This window comes from Aphidius gifuensis, linkage group LG3, assembly GCF_014905175.1.
Source record: "Aphidius gifuensis isolate YNYX2018 linkage group LG3, ASM1490517v1, whole genome shotgun sequence".
Classification (NCBI taxonomy): Eukaryota; Metazoa; Arthropoda; class Insecta; order Hymenoptera; family Braconidae; genus Aphidius; species Aphidius gifuensis.
The window spans coordinates 4,525,841-4,540,306 of record NC_057790.1 but is presented as its reverse complement, the minus strand read 5'-3'; the positions used below and the strand labels follow the sequence as shown (position 1 = coordinate 4,540,306).

General features: G+C 24.0%; 2 protein-coding genes across 3 annotated transcripts in view; both read left to right on the top strand.

Moving 5' to 3' along the window:
- The window catches only part of LOC122851596 (ephrin-B1), a 509,511-nt gene that overhangs the window by 418,994 nt on the left and 76,051 nt on the right, over positions 1 to 14,466 (top strand). The gene's annotated exons all lie outside the window — the stretch shown is intronic.
- LOC122851594 (actin-related protein 8-like) lies at positions 1,326 to 9,414 on the top strand. The gene is made up of 3 exons (XM_044150936.1): positions 1,326 to 3,585; positions 6,212 to 6,494; positions 7,563 to 9,414. Exons 1-3 carry the CDS (start codon positions 3,450 to 3,452, stop codon positions 8,752 to 8,754), a joined length of 1,611 nt encoding a protein of 536 aa, XP_044006871.1. The 5' UTR covers positions 1,326 to 3,449; the 3' UTR covers positions 8,755 to 9,414.

Genomic DNA, 14,466 nt, shown 5'->3' with positions numbered 1-14,466 from the left:
TTAAATATATATTTATCCTTGTTATATTTGTATTATAGTATCACTTTTCTATCATGTACTGATTCTTGTACCATGACAAGACACTGGTGCATCATTAGATGCGTCTTGCATTACAAATGATGTATTCAACATGGCTCACATGTATTACAGTCTTATATTCATTCATTTTATTTATTTTCATCTAGACTGGCATTGATGGTCTACTATCTTCCTTCACAACTCATCGTATTATTTTTTTTTTTTTTAATTTTTTAAGATTAAATTCATATGCGTGAGTGTATGAAGGTATTTTCAATTTATAAAAAATAAATATATTTTTTCTTATCAACATATGTATATCATCATTATATTTCAACGAAAAACATCAAAGGCTGTAGCGCTCCAATATACAATCAATGTAATTTAAATAATTTTTATATTTATACAATTTATTCAAGAAATATAATTTGATATTAGTTTTTTTTTTTGTAAGATTTTTGTAATTATAAATTTTATTTTAATTAAAATAATTATTTAGTAGTATTGAATGGTTGGATTTTCTCAGTTGGAGGTAAGAATTTTAATATTTACATGAAATTATAATAATAATTAAATTTTAATTGAGAAAAAACTTGCTACTTGCAAACTTCTAGTGATCAAGTGACATTAAAATTCCAGATGATCTTGAAAATTAGCTACTTTTTTTTCAGTATTGAGGCAATAAAGTACTGAACTTTCTAGATATATATATATTTTTTTTCCACGATGGTAGGTGAAGTATATGAAGTGTCAACTCGTACACATATCACAAAACCATCGTGGCAGAAAAATAAAAAATTATTAATTGCTCCCTACATTTAAAAATATTTTTTTTAGCTTATTTTTTTTTTGCATTGAGTCCTCTGAGATATCAACTAATTTGTGTGATTAATTTTGATTATGAACCCTAAAAAAAATAGTAACCAAAAATTAAAATTTGAAATAAAAAAAAAGTTAATTTTTTGAGTAAAATTTTTGAAATTTATCATGTGAATTTTGCTGATTCAAATTAAAATTAGTTTAGTATAAAAATATGATAAATTTATATTGGTATTTTTATAACCAGTTCGTTGATAAAATAAAGGATAATTTTTGTAGTTGGTTTGTAAGTTGTTTGTATGTATATACTAGCCTATGGGCTGATGATTGAAAGAGGAAAGACAGACGTAATAAAAAAAATAAAAAATGGAGAAAGGCAAAATAAGTTTTCTCTATGAAAGATTTACTAGTTCAGGTTTGTGTTGAGACGCCAGGAGTTAAGTGCAATACCAAGTGGGGTCCAACATCTTTCTGTATAGTCAGATCGCTACAATCGCGTGTTAACCTTCTCTACTGGCGCAGTATGCTTTCGTCCTTCGCGCAAGCAAGATTGCGCCAATCGTGGCGCTTACAATTTCAACCACGTGTCATCATATCGATCTAATATTTAACGCGCCAAAAAAAAAAAAGAAAAAAAAAAAAACCCCATTTATTAAATCCGTTTAAAAGCTTGAAAAAAAAATATAAAATTTTTTAAAAATTAACTTTTGACAATAGAAAAAAGTGAAAAGAAAAGAAAAAAAAATATAATTAAATTTGAATAATATTATTGTGAAAATTAAATGGAATAGAAAATTAATAGTGATTATTATACTAATTTTCAAGTGAAAAAAATAAAATTATAAATTACACAAAAGTTTCTGGATATTTTATTTTCAACACCATTAGACATTGAGCTTAAAAAAAAACTTACACATATATATTTCTGGATAATGATTTTAAATTGTTAATCTCAAGTTATCAAGTGAAAAAAAAAAAAAAAAATTATAAATTATCTTCAATCAAGGGTTGACTTGTTAAAAGCATTAGTAAGCAATTTATGCGACCACCCTTACGTCAACTATACATTTGATTTTTTAAAGTTTATAATTTTTTATATTTTTTGTTTCACTAGTATGAAGTACAGTGAGACAGGCTCCACCTTCAAGAAGCAATAACAATGCAAAATCATTACTCAGATAGAGTACTTTGATATCACGAAACATATACATTATAATATATTCAACCGGTACTGTGCCGAGTTTAATCTTTTGATCAGTTAAAAAAAAATATCATTTAAAATAAAAAAAAAAAAAGAGTAATAATAATAACAATGAACAATTTACGTTTATAATAAATTTAATAAACGATAATAAAATATTCATCACCAATGAATAAGTTGATTTTATAAAAAGATTTTATAAAACTTGAGTGAGATACGATGATTTGTGTTATATTATGTCAAGTCATTTGATGACTTGAAAACTCTTTATAAGTAATTTTTACCTTAATTATGTCTGACCAATGTAAACCAAGTAAAAAAAAACTTGATCGGGTTGTCTCACTTGAGACTAAAAGACAACTTACTGGAAAAATTGATTGAACTTTAATCAAATAAACAGTGGCTTAATTAGGACAATAAAATCCAGGGTGCAAGCACCACTTTTTTTTCTCATCTTTTCCATTTAGTTTTATCCATTTTTTTTTTTTTTTTTTTATATTAAGTGGTATAGAGAATCAAAAGCCGCACTTGGATATTTGTACTTGTTGAGAGCCATAAATGGATCTGGCTGGGTGGTGCGCAAAACGCGTTTATACACACACTCTGATGAACAGTTGATATCGCGTGGGTTGTCTAGCCCCTTTTGATAAAACATTAACAATTTTTTATTTTTTTAAATTTATATAATATTTATTTTTCATCTATATTAAGCTTTTCGTTAACACGCAACCAAGTGAGTGGTAATAAAAAAAAAAAAGTTTTATAATAAATAAATAAAAAAAAAGGTGAAGTGGTTATAATATAACATAAAATGATGTATTATTTGCATAAATACGTGGGTTTAATTTTTCTATTTGAATAATAGAAAATAAAGCGTGGGTATTTAGTACTATTGTTGATTCAATAAACAGTAAGAATTATGTGGGTAGTTTATCTTACATTTATTTAATAATGAAGACGGAAGTTGTAAGAAATGAAAAAAAAAAATTGTCAAAAAATAAATTTAATTTAATATATGATAAAAAATAAAATCAGTTAAAAAAACATCATTATAATATTAAAATGATGAATAAGTGGTATTTTGTGGTTATGTATTTAATTAAAATTTAATTATAAAATATAAAAAAAATGATGATAATTGTGGTTTTAAAAAATTATAAAAATATTTGTGTTATGAAGATTTTAAATTTTTAAATATTAATATATATTTTTCTTTCAATTTGTGAGGTAATAAAGATATTGTGTATTTGTTATAAAATGATTGGAATTTATTGTGTTTAAAAAGGGGATAAATTGAAAAATATATTTAATTTAGTGTTGAGATTTTAAAATAAAAAAATTAAGTGAATATTTTTTATGAATGGAACAAGGATCATCAAGCCGGAAGTTACTTGTGGATTGAGACAATAGCATGTTAGTTGTTGGTATGAAACGATTATGCAGAGTTGGACTTGCTGCAGTCCTTGCGACGGCACTTTGCGTACTTACGCTTGTTGACATGCCATTGCAGCTACCTGAATCACAAACAGATTCTCCTCCCACGTCTGGTAAATATTATCACGCATATATTTATATTTATGTAACTTAAAAATTTTTTTTATTTATTCATTATTTCTATTTATTTTAATTATCTTAAACTTGTTATTATTTTAAATTATTTTTCATGCCTAGAATCACGAGTATGCTTTCATGCTAAATTAAATTGTATTTATACTTTTTTTTTTTTTTTTTTTTTTCTACCAATTTTAATTCACTTTAATTTGTTTTAGTTGGTTTTTTTTTTTTTTTTTAATATATACCTGGAAAAAATAAATTCGATACGCCCAACAAAATTAGTCACAACTTTAGTTCACAAGATGCCGCATAAAGTATTTAAAGTTTGAAATATTATATCTCACTTGTTGTATATAAATAAATTGCCAGGTGTATATTCTTATCAAACATTTGTTGAAAAAATAATTTAAAAATATATAATTTAATTTTTAAAAAATTGTTAATATTTTTAAATTACAAATTTTATAATTTAACTTGATGTTTATTATTATTGAATATTTGCATAATTTTTATTTTTCAAAAAATCAATTTAAAAACCTAATTAAAATTATTTGCAATGGAAAAAAATAGCCAATATTGAATTTTGTCATTTGATTTATTTTATTACCTTTTTTTTTTCATTATTCATTTATATTTTTATGTTCACATTCATTTTTTATTTGTTTTTTAACATATGACTCAAGGGAATTGGATCAAATTCCATGGGATTTTGTTTATCGTTAAACAATACTGTAGAATTCATAAATATACAAATATAGTATAAAAATTAAAAACACAAAAAAATCAATTAAAAAATAGAAAAAAAAAAAAAATTATTTAATCCACGGGGGCAGATTCATTACCTGTCCGAATAAAGACCTAGCATATATGCGTATATAAATACCACATCCTCATGGGATCAGAGGCAAAAACAACGTAAATATAATCAAAGGGATCGTGAGTTTTTCATCAAACGCATAAATCTTTGGTTGCCTCTGAAGTTGGAAGAGGGGATTCAGCAACTTCGTTAGCTACATATAATTTACGAACGAACAAGTATAGTTTATTCGAGTTAACCAGATGACATTGCCTCCTTCCTCTCTCCCTCTTTTTTTTTTCTTTAAATTTATTTATGTATATTTATTTTTCTTTTTATTAATATTTTTTATATATTTATATTCATTTTTAAATTTTACTATAGATATATCTATTTATAATATATTAGAAAAATATATTTAAAAAAAAAATTGATTTATTAGTTTGATGTATAATTTTTTTTCTATAATAATATTCAAGATCATCAATAAATTATTATTAAATAGTTTCTCAGTTGCTTATTAAGATTCTTGATGCATTTGCTTCATCGTGAGAGTTATACTAAATATATATACACCTGCTGAGAAAGACGGGATGCACTAACGATTACGATTGATGTCTCGCATAATTGAGACGTGTGATTCAAGTGTCATCGACTTTATATTCCAACTCTCTATCATTTTTATTTTTTTCATATATACTTGAAATACATTTATTTTCCAACAGCTGGTTATAGACAAATATGATTGATTGTTATATAAAAAATTACCTTTCATCTTAAAAACAATATACGATAAATAAAAGTCATCTAAAAGTCATTCAATATCACTTATATTTTTAATACCATATTAATAATGAAAAAGTATTTGAAACTTTGATTTTTAATATGTAGTTTTTTTTATTACTTTTTTTTCGGTATGATAAAATTGATATTTATTTTTTTTTTTTTTTTCTTTTACGATCATACGAGATGTGAGAAATCCATTTGGCAAAGTTGTAACGCCTTTTTTTTTTTTTTAAGTATATTTTCATATACACCTTGAAAAATAACATTGAACGTTCACGAGGTCAACGAGAGGTTTACGATCACTCATTCTCCAACGATTTGATCTAACGTACATTTAAATTTTTTTTTGTTTTACCGGAAGCATATATGTACTTACTTTATATGTACAAAGAGATAGAAAATAGCATCAGGTCAATGCTGACTCACGGTTTGCAAATAAGACAAATATATATTTATTTTTTTTTTTGAGGTTGTACATGAATCTTTTTACTCGACAGCATACAGATATATATTTTGTGTTGAATTGATCCCGGAAGTGGCCTTTAAAGCTCAAATATCAATGTGTTTTTCATACTAAATTATGAAATAATATTTAAAAAAATTATTCAAATTAATTTAACAATGTCAATGAGTTAGACACTGGCCAAGTCTTTTTAAAATTACTCATAAAAAATAAATAAATAAATAAATAAATAACAAAAGCTAAAAAGATTTAAAATTTTTTAAATTCACTTATTGATTATTAATATTCAAAAAAAAAAAAAAAACTAATAAAAATATTTATTTACTCATTAACAAATATAAAATTCTACAAATATAATTTATTATTTTATAAAAAAAAAATAATTATAATAACCAGTCAGACATAATAATGTATCGATGATGTTTCATAATAATTTATCCATCTGAAAACCATAATTTTCATGTCACAATATAACGGTACAATCACACGATGAAAAAAAAAAATAAAATTATTATATATATTTTAAATTAAATATTTATAAAAGATAAAAATGTTTTTTTTTTTTTTTCATTAGGTATTGAGCCTCCAGGCACAAGAAGTATCGTAGCATATTCATGGGCACGTAGATTGGCACTGGATTATCGTCCCTCACATGAATGTACATATAATGGATCAATATCAGAATCATCAACAAATAAATTGAATATTGTACATGAAAGTTGGACCGAAACAATATCAAATAATTTATTTCTATACAGTGGTTACTTGGATATCAGAGTTACTGGTTATCCAAGTGTCAGAGTGATTGGCGTTAAACGAGAACCCATGACATCGGGAATTCTTTTTTGCACTATTTGGTAAGTCTGATTAAATCAGTACAATTATTTTAACTTGACTCTAGTTGGCACATTTATATATATATAGTTAATTTACTTTCAACAATTCAGTATATTTATTTTATATATTTATACTTGATAATCTGATTGAATGAGTATGGTTCATGTGTAAAATAATGGTGGTCCTTTTGTTGAAAGACACAAATACGACAAAGCTGATGTATACTAGATTCAAGTGAGGATAATGAGGCACATATATTTTGTCCTCCACTGGGTATTATTCACTTGGAAAATATAAACATTAAATAACTTTACCTGCGGTTTTGTGTTTGCATGAAGATTCATCGTACCAAAAAAAAAAAGAAAATTAAAATAATAATAAAAATAAATTCATTGCTTTGATAAAAAAAAAATAAAAAAAAAATGAATGATTTTAGTTTTTTATTGTTCTGTCTTTTTGTATTTGACTACTAAGCGTAAGGGATAATTGGCTTGTATCATGGTACCTCCTCTATATGCCTGTCTCAAATGACTTTTTAATGTTTCAAACTAACATTTGCCATTGGAATCGGTTTTGCCGCGCGGTAAATTAAAGGCTTACTTGGTGGTCGAAGGTGTCTTTCTTTGGTATAATACTATTTCCTTACTGTCTTGTCGTGAATATTATTATTTTTTTTTTTATTTTTATTTTTTATTTAACAAAAATAATTGCATTCTTTCTTGACTCTTGACTGGTATAGATATTCTTTGTAAAAAATATTTCAACAACAATTTACAATGAAAATTTTATTGTATAAATACCATTAATGCACTATGTGTGGTATAAAAACGAAAAAAAAATAAAATATATACCATGTTACACACACTTGAACAATGTTCTATTTTCTATTCTTAAAAATATTCACGTACATTGGCCTTGTATGTTGTATTTTTTATTTATTTTTATTTATTGTATCTTGTTGTTTGTCTTGTCATTATTTCACTCCACCATAAAAATTAACTGACATACAAAAAGACATTTTTAAAATAACACTGTTTTCATAATTAAAAATACGCATGATTATTATTTTTTTAAATTTAATTTTACAGGCAAAAAGATCATGATGGAATACATTCTTATAGTATGGAAGCAATAATATCAGATATTTGGTTGGATGAATGGACAACAACGTCAATTGGTTACACTGGTATACTTATAACTTGTCCACTTCCAGATCATGCATCACATCCATCACATGTATATATTGGTACAACATCATGCTATAAAAATCCTAGTCATAGTTTAATAGTCAAACAACCCCTGAATATACAAAATAAAATTGATTTTACCCTATGTGTAAAAGGTCTTGATTTTGATAAAGATATTAGTCAAAAAATCATAGCATTTATTGAGCTATCACGTATACTTGGTGCTGGTATGATTTATATTTATGTATTTAATATTCATAATAATGTTAAAAAAGTATTAAATTATTATGAAAAAACAAATATTATTAAATGGTTTAATATTAATTTACCTGGTAATTTACCTAATGATAAAATTAATAGAAGAAAATTATTTAATAAAAATATATGGATTAAAAGAAGAATGGAATTAATACCATATAATCATTGTTTTTATGATAATATTTATCAATCAAATTATATTATACCAATTGATATTGATGAAATGATTATACCAATTGGTACTATTAATTGGTCACAACTTATTATTAATGAAAAAAAAAAATTAGGTAAATCATTCAATGATTATGCATCATATGCTGTGAGAAATGTATTTTTTTTTCCAGAATTAAAAAAAACAACTAATAATAATAATAATAGTAGTAGTAATAACAATAATAATAATAATAATAAATTTAAAAGTGATGATGACGTTGCTATTGTTGCTGATAATAATAACAATAATAATAATGATAATAGTATTGATGAGGAAAAGAATGATGATGATGATGATAATATTGAATATCTCAATTATCTTGAAATTTTAAGAACATCCATTGTATCACCTGAAGGTGATTCAGTTAAAAGTTTTATTTCAACTAAACGCACACTCACTGTTCACAATCACTATGCACTTATGACTTTAAATCCATCAACAAGACGTGCACATCATTTTGATCCTGGTGATGTATTAAAGCATCATTATAGAAAGTGTGATGGTGAACATTTTGATTGTAATCTCATGATGAATGATGTTACAATTGATGAGTCAATATTACGATATGCTGAAATACTTAAAACAAGAGTCAAAAATGCCTTATTTAATATAATGCTTTAATAGATTAATTTTATTGTAAATAAAAAAATATGTATTTAAATTATTTTTAATTAGTTTTTTTAATTATTTATGTATTTTATTATTATTTTCATTATAAATAAATTAATAATAATGCATTATGATAATATTTTGATGAAGATTTCAACAAGTGCATTGCAATGGAATGCTGAGATATTTTATAATGAAACAATTACAAATTGAATGATGCTTGTTGTTAGATGCTAGATTTAATTGTATTAAAATTGTAATATACATCAAAAAAAAAATTATATAAAATCAACAGTCAATTAAATTATGATTTTATTTATAAATTTTTATTATAAAAATTGTCACTTTTTTTATATTTTTAAATAAAATATTTTAATAAATTTTTTGATTATTTTATTATTCAATATACATGTATATAAAAATGAAATTTGACATGTTTTTTTTCTGATTTTAAAATTATTATATAATGCAAAGTATGAAGAGAAAAAAATATAAAATTTAAATGTTCAATATGTGAGTTATTGATCAATATTTTTATATTCAATTTTTTTGTTTTTTTTTTTTCATGTTGTATTTTTTTTTCGACTGTAAATATTTTTAAAAATTAATTATATTACTTAAATAATTTCGATAAGTAATAAATTGATTAGAAAATTTTTTAATAAACAAAAATTAAATCTTTTCTTTAAATAATAATTTCCCTATTTTTTTTTTTTCAAATATTTAATTTTTTTCCTTCCTATCATTATCACGTGTGACACGCAATAAAAAAAAAATCAGGTCACAGAGTTATACTGTCATTAAAGTACAATCAAAGTGAATTTATACAGAATCTAAAATTGGCTAGAATACAATGGCTTGTTCGTTGGATGTACGCCAAAAATAAATAAAAAAAAAATGATAAAAATAAAAAATAAGCTGGAATTAGATATAGAAAATCCTCGTAAAGACAAATCAGAAAAAAAAAAAAAAAAATCCAACAACATGGGTGCTAAAAGAGTTGTGGAAAATTGTAAGTTATTATATACCGGATGATTCTGCTTCAAGATACTCGAAGCGTAGGGGTAGGTCAGCTTTGGTTCATATCAACAAGACACCCTTTTTTTTTTTTATTCATTTTTTTTTTTTTTCATTTTCAATGTATGCCAGAAGGTCCTGGAAGTTATTTCAATTTTGTGTTGTGGTGTGAAATGAATTCGGGTCGAAATAACAGACATGCGCTATAAAAATTTTCATCAACTACCCTCTGGTTAAAGCACGTGGACCGACAGTCTCTCCGACGCGTTTGTCTGGAATGCTCAATAAAATTCATAAAATAATAAATCAACTAAAATTAATTGAATAAACAAAAATAGAAAAAAAAAAAAATAAACAAATACAATTTATTAAACTAAATAAATCGACAAATGAAAATTAATTTTTAATTTGTATTTTAATTTTATTATTTAGTGTTTTAACGGTGAATTAATTGACAATAAAAAAAAAAAAACAAAGACATGTTATTCAATCAGGCGAAAAAAACTCATTTTAATGGCTCATTGAAGCGAAAAATTTGAAATTAATTAATTTATAAAAATAAAAATAACGTAAATTATTTGTTTTTTAATTTTTTTTTTGATAGGAAATGTTGTATCTTGTTGGTGTACAACCAAGACACGGTTCACTGAATGATGTAAAAAAAAATATATTTAATTATTTTGTAGTGAAAAAATGTAGCCATTGTTATTATAAAAAATTTTAATTATTTTATAAAAAAAATACAAATTAATTATATGAATTGTGTTGTGTTATAAAAAAAAAAAAAAATGAAGTTATTTCAATTGTTAATTTTCAATTAACAAAAGTGTCAAGATATGAAAGTACTCAATAAAGATCAAAAGAATAACATGAAACACAGTAGTTCCTGGCCGGAACGAGCAGTAACAGTTAAAGTACAAGTTGATTCAGTATCTCGTGCTTATAAAATACTACAAGAAGAACCACATCGTATATTGACATCTGAAAATGATATTCATAAACTTGAAAAACTTGTTTCAACCACAAAAACAAATAATATTAAATTTAATATTTTATCAAATAATGAATTTGATAATACTGAAAAAACATCAGTAAAATCATTAAATAAAAATATTGAATTTACAGATGATTTTATTAAAATTAATAATTCAAATTTATCAATAAATAATGATTTATTAATTCCAACAAAACCAATTACACCATTGATTGAAAATATATGCTCAACTGATGCATTTATAAATGAAAAAAATATCATTAAAAATGATATAATTGTATCAGTAAATATTGAAAATAATAATGATTTAACGAAAAATATATCTACAAATTTAAACGACAATACAAAACCACCAGTTATTAAAATTATTGATTATGATGATGCTGGTACATCAAATAATTGGGAAAGTAGACACGCATGTGCAAAATGTAAATCAGATAGTTATCTTGAATTACAAGTTGATCCATTTCGTACACCAATTGAATTGCCAAAAAATAAAAAAAATTATGTTGAAAGTGGTACATTTACAGATCGTCGTTACAGATCAAGATCAACAACATATGATTTTCGTCCGGGACTTGATAAAACATTTGGTAGAAGAACAAAAAGTTTTGGTGGTGATTTTAGAGATAGAATTGATACACATGAGTTATTACCATTATCAAGACCGACAATTGATCATAGAAAAGAAATAACACTTAGAAGACATTATTATCCAGAGGGTGGTTGGGGTTATATTATTGTAACTTGTTCAGCACTTGTACATTTTATTGGAATTGGCTTACAACTTGCAGCACCAGGAACATTTCATATTTCAGCTGAATTAAAATTTCATCATCCACCTCTTCATTCAGCAGGTAAAATAATAATAAATAATAATAATAAATATTTATAATTAAAATATAAATTTTCATTTAAAAAAATATTTGTTTATTTGTTGATAAAAGTTTTATGATACGCAATTGATTTTCAAGTAGCTACAATCTATAAATAACACAGTAGTTAAAAACTTTTTTTTTAATTTTCTATTTTAAATAATTTAAAGGTCTTAAAGTCACGCAACGTTGTGGAAAATTAAATATATATATATAGCATATTTTACGATAAACTTGTAGATACGAATTCATTAATAATTTTGACTTAGATGATGTGGTATAAATTACGTGGGTATATATATTTTGATACGCTTGGGGATACACTCAACTTACCATATTCCCAATATGATATTGACCGTAAACTAATATAAACTATGATAACTCGATATTACATGATATATTTATGTATTTAAATATAACGAAAAAAAATAAATAATAATTTATAGTTATTCACAACACGTAATATCTAATCAAAAATAAAATTGACGCAATTACTTATGGCTCATCTGGATGATGTATTTGACGAGAAATTTAATGAATAAGTATAAAAAAATTACAGCTATCTCATGATAATGATTTTTTTTTATTTATATGACAAATAAATAAATATTGGGCTCATGTTGGCATCTTTTTTGGCTGACATACTATTAACATGCAACCCCTGGTGTAACATCCGTCATTTGTAATACATCATCTACTGAGGAAAAAAAAAAACCTTTGTAGAATTTCTCACACCTATACACTATCGAATTTATATATAAAACACAATAACAAAAACAAAACTTGAATCATAAAAAATATTTCACGTAAATGAAAATAAAAATTTTTAAAAAAAGTTTTTTTTTTTTTTTATTGTTTGCTATAAAAAAGTTTCTATAACAATGAAAAAATAATTTATGATAATAATTTATTGCTAATTTGATAAATTAATATATAAATAAATAAATAATAATGTTTATTAATTTATTAAATGTTTAGAATATTAAATTTATTATTTTAGGTATTTTTCATCATTAATTTTAGATAGATAACTTTTTGTAAAATAAAACAAAAAAATATAAAAATAATATTGTTGTTGTTGTTGTTTGAAACAAATGCAACAAATTTCTTGATGCTACAATGATGCAAATAATCTAAATAAATAGTTTAAATGAAATCGTATAAAAACGTTGGTAGTATACTAAATACCAAGTACTTTCGATTTAGTTAGAAATTTCTTGTCGTTTAATAGTGCCACACGTACAACAAATTATTTCATGTACAGAATATATAATAATCAACATATTCGTAATACAATTTAATGTTATGACTTTCATTGTTCAATTGAACATATTGAATTACCTCCATTATTTTCTTCAGTATTAAACAAACCGTGGATAGGATTAAAAATAATCCTGGAAAATAAAAAAAAAAAAAAAATCATTTCTTTACAATTTAATTAATAAAAATACTTAACACTTGTTATTTGTAATTTTTACGTGTGAAATAATATTAGTCTAATTCAAAAAAATAAAAAAAAAAAATATTTAAATTTATTGAAAAAAGTTTATTATCAAGTTTTGTGTGACTACAAGTTTTTTCTTTGCAAATTTTTATCTTTTGTGGTAGTTTTTTTTATTTTCTTCTTCTTTTGATACATTTTCATTTTATTTATTTTTTCTTTAACCAAACTGAAGAAAAGTCTTTGGTATGTGACAGCTGACTAGATAAAAAAAAAGTTTTGTTATTCAAGTACGAGTCAAGTATAGTCAGAAGATGAAAATCGAGACGACACCAAACTCATGTCCTAAGGGACACAAAAGACGTAATTCATACATTGCTGCAGTAGAAAAAAATAATATATACCTTGAGCCATGTGAAATAGTACGACGAAAAAGTGTTGATTTCAAATGGAACGTGCAAAAAAAAAAATTAACAAAAAATTTAATGAACAATGAATTTGAATTATCATCGGAGTGTTCTTCATCATCAAAAAAAGACTGTCGTAGTTTAACTAGAACACCATCTTCATTAAGTAGATCATCATCATCAATTCATGATGCAGAATTATCAGAAATTTATTTTCCATATTCTAGGGATAAACATTTTACCAATAATGATGAAAGAAAAAATTCAACAGATAAAAATGATGCATTAAATTTGACAAAATTTTCATCATCCAGCTTATCTATAAAACGTAATGATTCAGGATATTCCATATCAACATATCAAAGTATTCTTGCTCCATCTTCAAATGTACATTCTGCTGAAACATTAGATAATTTGTCATACAATAATTCAAACAACAATAATAATTATAATAAAATTGATAAACGTAGAAATTCTGATCAAACATACTCAAGATATAATCAAAATCGACAACGTAGATTATCTGATCAATCATTTATAAAGTTTGATAATTATCATGAAAATAATAAAGCTCAAATGACTAACATTTCAAATATGTCAATTTTAAAAAATAATAATACGAAAATAAATGAAGAAAATATTAATTTAATACGTCGAGATTCAGAAACAAGTATTAAAAGTTTAAGAAAAGATAGTATTTGTCAAATAACACCAAAAATTATGAGAAGAAGATTTTCTGAACAATTAATACTAGAGGGAGGATTAAGATCTGAAGCAGAATTTGAAGATTTAATTGAACAAGATACTGAAGAATCATTTACAGCAACAAATGCAAGAAAAAAAGTTACACTTAAACGACATTATTATCCAGAAGGCAACTGGGGATATGTTGTTTTAATTGTTGCAATTATTGTACAATTACTTTGTCATGGTTTACAATTAGGATTTGGAGTTTTAATGATACCAACAATAAACAAATATCATGTATCA